Genomic DNA, 9,162 nt, shown 5'->3' on the forward strand with positions numbered 1-9,162 from the left:
TCATTGTAACATCTATAATAATCTAGTATAGTGTAGAGAGTCATTGTAACATCTATAATAATCTAGTATAGTATAGAGAGTCATTGTAACATCTATAATAATCTAGTATAGAGAGTCATTGTAACATCTATAATAATCTAGTATAGAGAGTCATTGTAACATCTATAATAATCTAGTATAGTGTAGAGAGTCATTGTAACATCTATAATAATCTAGTATAGTGTAGAGAGTCATTGTAACATCTATAATAATCTAGTATAGTGTAGAGAGTCATTGTAACATCTATAATAATCTAGTATAGTGTAGAGAGTCATTGTAACATCTATAATAATCTAGTATAGTGTAGAGAGTCATTGTAACATCTATAATAATCTAGTATAGTATAGAGAGTCATTGTAACATCTATAATAATCTAGTATAGTATAGAGAGTCATTGTAACATCTATAATAATCTAGTATAGTATAGAGAGTCATTGTAACATCTATAATAATCTAGTATAGTGTAGAGAGTCATTGTAACATCTATAATAATCTAGTATAGTGTAGAGAGTCATTGTAACATCTATAATAATCTAGTATAGTATAGAGAGTCATTGTAACATCTATAACAATCTAGTATAGTATAGAGAGTCATTGTAACATCTATAATAATCTAGTGTAGAGAGTCATTGTAACATCTATAATAATCTAGTATAGTGTAGAGAGTCATTGTAACATCTATAATAATCTAGTATAGAGAGTCATTGTAACATCTATAATAATCTAGTGTAGAGAGTCATTGTAACATCTATAATAATCTAGTATAGTATAGAGAGTCATTGTAACATCTATAATAATCTAGTATAGTATAGAGAGTCATTGTAACATCTATAATAATCTAGTATAGTATAGAGAGTCATTGTAACATCTATAATAATCTAGTGTAGAGAGTCATTGTAACATCTATAATAATCTAGTATAGTGTAGAGAGTCATTGTAACATCTATAATAATCTAGTATAGTGTAGAGAGTCATTGTAACATCTATAATAAGCTAGTATAGAGAGTCATTGTAACATCTATAATAATCTAGTATAGTGTAGAGAGTCATTGTAACATCTATAATAATCTAGTATAGAGAGTCATTGTAACATCTATAATAATCTAGTATAGTGTAGAGAGTCATTGTAACATCTATAATAATCTAGTATAGAGAGTCATTGTAACATCTATAATAATATAGTATAGTGTAGAGAGTCATTGTAACATCTATAATAATCTAGTATAGTGTAGAGAGTCATTGTAACATCTATAATAATCTAGTATAGAGAGTCATTGTAACATCTATAATAATCTAGTATAGTGTAGAGAGTCATTGTAACATCTATAATAATCTAGTATAGAGAGTCATTGTAACATCTATAATAATATAGTGTAGAGAGTCATTGTAACATCTATAATAATATAGTGTAGAGAGTCATTGTAACATCTATAATAATCTAGTATAGTGTAGAGAGTCATTGTAACATCTATAATAATCTAGTATAGTGTAGAGAGTCATTGTAACATCTATAATAATCTAGTATAGTGTAGAGAGTCATTGTAACATCTATAATAATCTAGTATAGTATAGAGAGTCATTGTAACATCTATAATAATCTTGTATAGAGAGTCATTGTAACATCTATAATAATCTAGTATAGAGAGTCATTGTAACATCTATAATAATTTAGTATAGAGAGTCATTGTAACATCTATAATAATCTAGTATAGAGAGTCATTGTAACATCTATAATAATCTAGTATAGTGTAGCGAGTCATTGTAACATCTATAATAATCTAGTATAGTATAGAGAGTCATTGTAACATCTATAATAATCTAGTATAGAGAGTCATTGTAACATCTATAATAATCTAGTATAGAGAGTCATTGTAACATCTATAATAATCTAGTATAGTGTAGAGAGTCATTGTAACATCTATAATAATCTAGTATAGAGAGTCATTGTAACATCTATAATAATCTAGTATAGTATAGAGAGTCATTGTAACATCTATAATAATCTAGTATAGAGAGTCATTGTAACATCTATAATAATCTAGTATAGAGAGTCATTGTAACATCTATAATAATCTAGTATAGTGTAGAGAGTCATTGTAACATCTATAATAATCTAGTATAGAGAGTCATTGTAACATCTATAATAATCTAGTGTAGAGAGTCATTGTAACATCTATAATAATATAGTATAGAGAGTCATTGTAACATCTATAATAATATAGTGTAGAGAGTCATTGTAACATCTATAATAATATAGTATAGAGAGTCATTGTAACATCTATAATAATCTAGTATAGTGTAGAGAGTCATTGTAACATCTATAATAATCTAGTATAGTGTAGAGAGTCATTGTAACATCTATAATAATATAGTGTAGAGAGTCATTGTAACATCTATAATAATATAGTGTAGAGAGTCATTGTAAACTAGAAGCATTTCGCTTGATGTACAAAACTGAAAGTAAAAGATGCAAAAAACTAAATTTAAGAACAGGAAGCATAGAAGTAGCTCACACAGAACAGATCTGCCACTTCTTAGACTTGTTTTCAAGTAGATTTGACAGATCTATAACTCTCATTTCTATGTGAATTTTGTTTGGGTTCGCTCAGAAAGTTAGATACTTGGTTGTTGCTGCTAGGCCACCTGTTGGTCTCTAGTACACCCCTGAAGCTGCTCGGCCACCTGTTGGTCTCTAGTACACCCCTGAAGCTGCTAGGCCACCTGTTGGTCTCTAGTACACCCCTGAAGCTGCTCGGCCACCTGTTGGTCTCTAGTACACCCCTGAAGCTGCTAGGCCACCTGTTGGTCTCTAGTACACCCCTGAAGCTGCTAGGCCACCTGTTGGTCTCCAGTACACCCCTGAAGCTGCTAGGCCACCTGTTGGTCTCTAGTACACCCCTGAAGCTGCTAGTCACCTGTTGGTCTCTAGTACACCCCTGAAGCTGCTAGGCCACCTGTTGGTCTCCAGTACACCCCTGAAGCTGCTAGGCCACCTGTTGGTCTCTAGTACACCCCTGAAGCTGCTAGGCCACCTGTTGGTCTCTAGTACACCCCTGAAGCTGCTAGGCCACCTGTTGGTCTCTAGTACACCCCTGAAGCTGCTAGGCCACCTGTTGGTCTCTAGTACACCCCTGAAGCTGCGAGGCCACCTGTTGGTCTCTAGTACACCCCTGAAGCTGCTAGGCCACCTGTTGGTCTCTAGTACACCCCTGAAGCTGCTAGGCCACCTGTTGGTCTCTAGTACACCCCTGAAGCTGCTAGGCCACCTGTTGGTCTCTAGTACACCCCTGAAGCTGCTAGGCCACCGGTCTCTAGTACACCCCTGAAGCTGCTAGGCCACCTGTTGGTCTCTAGTACACCCCTGAAGCTGCTAGGCCACCTGTTGGTCTCCAGTACACCCCTGAAGCTGCTAGGCCACCTGTTGGTCTCTAGTACACCCCTGAAGCTGCTAGGCCACCTGTTGGTCTCTAGTACACCCCTGAAGCTGCTAGGCCACCTGTTGGTCTCCAGTACACCCCTGAAGCTGCTAGGCCACCTGTTGGTCTCTAGTACACCCTGAAGCTGCTAGGCCACCTGTTGGTCTCCAGTACACCCCTGAAGCTGCTAGGCCACCTGTTGGTATCTAGTACACCCCTGAAGCTGCTAGGCCACCTGTTGGTCTCTAGTACACCCCTGAAGCTGCTAGGCCACCTGTTGGTCTCTAGTACACCCCTGAAGCTGCTAGGCCACCTGTTGGTCTCCAGTACACCCCTGAAGCTGCTAGGCCACCTGTTGGTCTCTAGTACACCCTGAAGCTGCTAGGCCACCTGTTGGTCTCCAGTACACCCCTGAAGCTGCTAGGCCACCTGTTGGTCTCCAGTACACCCCTGAAGCTGCTAGGCCACCTGTTGGTCTCCAGTACACCCCTGAAGCTGCTAGGCCACCTGTTGGTCTCTAGTACACCCCTGAAGCTGCTAGGCCACCTGTTGGTCTCTAGTACACCCCTGAAGCTGCTAGGCCACCTGTTGGTCTCTAGTACACCCCTGAAGCTGCTCGGCCACCTGTTGGTCTCTAGTACACCCCTGAAGCTGCTAGGCTACCTGTTGGTCTCTAGTACACCCCTGAAGCTGATAGGCCACCTGTTGGTCTCTAGTACACCCCTGAAGCTGATAGGCCACCTGTTGGTCTCTAGTACACCCCTGAAGCTGCTAGGCCACCTGTTGGTCTCTAGTACACCCCTGAAGCTGATAGGCCACCTGTTGGTCTCTAGTACACCCCTGAAGCTGCTAGGCCACCTGTTGGTCTCCATTACACCCTGAAGCTGCTAGGCTACCGGTTGGTCTCTAGTACACCCCTGAAGCTGCTAGGCCACCTGTTGGTCTCTAGTACACCCTTGAAGCTGCTAGGCCACCGGTCTCTAGTACACCCCTGAAGCTGCTAGGCCACCTGTTGGTCTCTAGTACACCCCTGAAGCTGCTAGGCCACCTGTTGGTCTCCAGTACACCCCTGAAGCTGCTAGGCCACCTGTTGGTCTCTAGTACACCCCTGAAGCTGCTAGGCCACCTGTTGGTCTCTAGTACACCCTGAAGCTGCTAGGCCACCTGTTGGTCTCCAGTACACCCCTGAAGCTGCTAGGCCACCTGTTGGTCTCTAGTACACCCCTGAAGCTGCTAGGCCACCTGTTGGTCTCTAGTACACCCCTGAAGCTGCTAGGCCACCTGTTGGTATCTAGTACACCCCTGAAGCTGCTAGGCCATCTAGTCCTGTTGGTCTCTAGTACACCCCTGAAGCTGCTAGGCCACCTGTTGGTCTCTAGTACACCCCTGAAGCTGCTAGGCCACCTGTTGGTCTCCAGTACACCCCTGAAGCTGCTAGGCCACCTGTTGGTCTCTAGTACACCCCTGAAGCTGCTAGGCCACCTGTTGGTCTCCAGTACACCCCTGAAGCTGCTAGGCCACCTGTTGGTCTCCAGTACACCCCTGAAGCTGCTAGGCCACCTGTTGGTCTCCAGTACACCCCTGAAGCTGCTAGGCCACCTGTTGGTCTCTAGTACACCCCTGAAGCTGCCACCTGTTGGTCTCCAGTACACCCCTGAAGCTGCTAGGCCACCTGTTGGTCTCTAGTACACCCCTGAAGCTGCTAGGCCACCTGTTGGTCTCTAGTACACCCCTGAAGCTGCTAGGCCACCTGTTGGTCTCTAGTACACCCCTGAAGCTGCTAGGCCACCTGTTGGTCTCCAGTACACCCCTGAAGCTGCTAGGCCACCTGTTGGTCTCCAGTACACCCCTGAAGCTGCTAGGCCACCTGTTGGTCTCTAGTACACCCCTGAAGCTGCTAGGCCACCTGTTGGTCTCTAGTACACCCCTGAAGCTGCTAGGCCACCTGTTGGTCTCTAGTACACCCCTGAAGCTGCTAGGCCACCTGTTGGTCTCTAGTACACCCCTGAAGCTGCTAGGCCACCTGTTGGTCTCTAGTACACCCCTGAAGCTGCTAGGCCACCTGTTGGTCTCTAGTACACCCCTGAAGCTGATAGGCCACCTGTTGGTCTCTAGTACACCCCTGAAGCTGCTAGGCCACCTGTTGGTCTCTAGTACACCCCTGAAGCTGATAGGCCACCTGTTGGTCTCTAGTACACCCCTGAAGCTGCTAGGCCACCTGTTGGTCTCCATTACACCCCTGAAGCTGCTAGGCTACCGGTTGGTCTCTAGTACACCCCTGAAGCTGCTAGGCCACCTGTTGGTCTCTAGTACACCCTTGAAGCTGCTAGGCCACCGGTCTCTAGTACACCCCTGAAGCTGCTAGGCCACCTGTTGGTCTCTAGTACACCCCTGAAGCTGCTAGGCCACCTGTTGGTCTCCAGTACACCCCTGAAGCTGCTAGGCCACCTGTTGGTCTCTAGTACACCCCTGAAGCTGCTAGGCCACCTGTTGGTCTCTAGTACACCCCTGAAGCTGCTAGGCCACCTGTTGGTCTCCAGTACACCCCTGAAGCTGCTAGGCCACCTGTTGGTCTCTAGTACACCCCTGAAGCTGCTAGGCCACCTGTTGGTCTCCAGTACACCCCTGAAGCTGCTAGGCCACCTGTTGGTCTCTAGTACACCCCTGAAGCTGCTAGGCCACCTGTTGGTCTCTAGTACACCCTGAAGCTGCTAGGCCACCTGTTGGTCTCTAGTACACCCCTGAAGCTGCTAGGCCACCTGTTGGTCTCCAGTACACCCCTGAAGCTGCTAGGCCACCTGTTGGTCTCTAGTACACCCCTGAAGCTGCTAGGCCACCTGTTGGTCTCCAGTACACCCCTGAAGCTGCTAGGCCACCTGTTGGTCTCTAGTACACCCCTGAAGCTGCTAGGCCACCTGTTGGTCTCCAGTACACCCCTGAAGCTGCTAGGCCACCTGTTGGTCTCTAGTACACCCCTGAAGCTGCTAGGCCACCTGTTGGTCTCCAGTACACCCCTGAAGCTGCTAGGCCACCTGTTGGTCTCTAGTACACCCCTGAAGCTGCTAGGCCACCTGTTGGTCTCTAGTACACCCCTGAAGCTGCTAGGCCACCTGTTGGTCTCCAGTACACCCCTGAAGCTGCTAGGCCACCTGTTGGTCTCTAGTACACCCCTGAAGCTGCTCGGCCACCTGTTGGTCTCTAGTACACCCCTGAAGCTGATAGGCCACCTGTTGGTCTCCAGTACACCCCTGAAGCTGCTAGGCCACCTGTTGGTCTCTAGTACACCCCTGAAGCTGCTAGGCCACCTGTTGGTCTCTAGTACACCCCTGAAGCTGCTAGGCCACCTGTTGGTCTCTAGTACACCCCTGAAGCTGCTAGGCCACCTGTTGGTCTCTAGTACACCCCTGAAGCTGCTAGGCCACCTGTTGGTCTCTAGTACACCCCTGAAGCTGCTAGGCCACCTGTTGGTATCTAGTACACCCCTGAAGCTGCTAGGCCACCTGTTGGTCTCTAGTACACCCCTGAAGCTGCTAGGCCACCTGTTGGTCTCCAGTACACCCCTGAAGCTGCTAGGCCACCTGTTGGTCTCTAGTACACCCCTGAAGCTGCTAGGCCACCTGTTGGTCTCTAGTACACCCCTGAAGCTGCTAGGCCACCTGTTGGTCTCTAGTACACCCCTGAAGCTGCTAGGCCACCTGTTGGTCTCTAGTACACCCCTGAAGCTGCTAGGCCACCTGTTGGTCTCTAGTACACCCCTGAAGCTGCTAGGCCACCTGTTGGTCTCTAGTACAGTACAGTCAAAGAACAATCCATGCTACACTTTACTTTCAGAAGATGTTTTATTGAAAAAATAATGTTGAAAATATTATGTACATTGACAAACTAATTATATGAATACAATACTTGTTTTTACCATGTCAAAAGTATTTCTTAAAATTGCAATTACATACTGAGTGTACAAAACATTAAGAACATCTTCCTAATATTGAGGTCCCCTCTAGTCATCCAATTCAGCCAGTAGTCTGATCCTCTTCAACAGCTCAGAGAAAGAAGGGCGGCCATGTGGTCTCTGACACAACAATAAAACACATAATCTCTCAGTCTTCTCAATTCCCTGAAGAAGGCTGACTGTAAGTCACCCTGCCTGCAGAGGTGTGTGTGTGTGTGTCTCTGTGTGTGTGTGTGTGTGTGTGTGTGTGTGTGTGTGTGTGTGTGTGTGTGTGTGTGTGTGTGTGTGTGTGTGTGTGTGTGTGTGTGTGTGTGTGTGTGTGTGTGTGTGTGTGTATGTGTGTGTGTGTGTGTGTCTCTGTGTGTGTCTCTGTGTGTGTCTCTGTGTGTGTGTGTGTGTCTCTGTGTGTGTGTGGTGTGTGTGTGTGTGTGTGTGTGTGTGTGTGTGTGTGTGTGTGTGTGCTGTGTGTGTGTGTGTGTTACCTCGTGCCAGCACTGGTACATGAGTTTGTAGACATCGTTGGAAGCTTTGTGAGGCCGGTAGAGACGGTGACCCCTGGTAATCTCATCCACTACGTCGACATTAGACCGCCCATCAAACGGTGTCTTCCCCTCAGTAAACACCTCCCACATCAACACACCTACAAACACACACACATCAGAACACACACACACACACACACATCAGAACACACACACACATCAGAACACACACACACATCAGAACACACACAGAGTAAATCAGAACACACACACACATCAGAACACACACACAGTAAATCAGAACACACACACACATCAGAACACACACACAGTAAATCAGAACACACACACACATCAGAACACACACAGAGTAAATCAGAACACACACACACATCAGAACACACACACAGTAAATCAGAACACACACACACATCAGAACACACACAGAGTAAATCAGAACACACACACACATCAGAACACACACACAGTAAATCAGAACACACACACACATCAGAACACACACACAGTAAATCAGAACACACACACACAGTAAATCAGAACACACACACAGAGTAAATCAGAACACACACACAGAGTAAATCAGAACACACACACACAGAGTAAATCAGAACACACACACACAGAGTAAATCAGAACACACACACACATCAGAACACACACACATCAGAGTAAATCAGAACACACACACAGAGTAAATCAGAACACACACACACAGAGTAAATCAGAACACACACACAGAGTAAATCAGAACACACACACACATCAGAACACACACACACACACACACACAGAGTAAATCAGAACACACTGCCTGCTCACCGAAGGACCAGACGTCCGACTTGCTGCTGTACTTGTTATAGTGTAACACCTCAGGAGGAGACCACTTGACTGGGAACTTAGAGCCTGTAGAGCTGGTGTACTGGTTGTCTAGTACGTATCTACAACACATTAATAACGTTATGGTAGACAGACAGACAGGCAGGCAGGCAGACAGACAGACAGACAGACAGACAGACAGACAGACAGACAGACAGGCAGGCAGGCAGGCAGGCAGACAGACAGACAGACAGACAGACAGACAGACAGACAGACAGACAGGTAACAGTACCTTTACTATACAGGTAACAGGCAGACAGACAGGCAGGCAGACAGACAGACCTGTAACACTGGGGGAATATACTGTAATTCAACAATATACACAAAAAGAGAAAAAGAGAGAGAAAGGAAGAGAGAGAAATAGAAAAGGAGAGATAAT

The 9,162-nt window shown here is 45.4% G+C and overlaps 1 protein-coding gene across 1 annotated transcript in view; it reads right to left on the minus strand.

Annotated features, from left to right (window-relative positions):
* Positions 1 to 7,275: 7,275 nt before the first annotated feature.
* txk (TXK tyrosine kinase) overlaps positions 7,276 to 9,162 on the minus strand; it is a 42,196-nt gene continuing 40,309 nt past the window's right edge. The window contains exons 12-14 of the mRNA XM_052460721.1: positions 8,727 to 8,845; positions 7,887 to 8,044; positions 7,276 to 7,524 (exon numbers count right to left, since the gene is read on the minus strand). Coding sequence (XP_052316681.1) covers positions 7,453 to 7,524; positions 7,887 to 8,044; positions 8,727 to 8,845 — 349 coding nt within the window. The 3' untranslated portion in view covers positions 7,276 to 7,452. The remainder of the gene's footprint in view (positions 7,525 to 7,886; positions 8,045 to 8,726; positions 8,846 to 9,162) is intronic.

This window comes from Oncorhynchus keta, chromosome 13 (genome assembly GCF_023373465.1).
Source record: "Oncorhynchus keta strain PuntledgeMale-10-30-2019 chromosome 13, Oket_V2, whole genome shotgun sequence".
Taxonomy (NCBI): domain Eukaryota; kingdom Metazoa; phylum Chordata; class Actinopteri; order Salmoniformes; family Salmonidae; genus Oncorhynchus; species Oncorhynchus keta.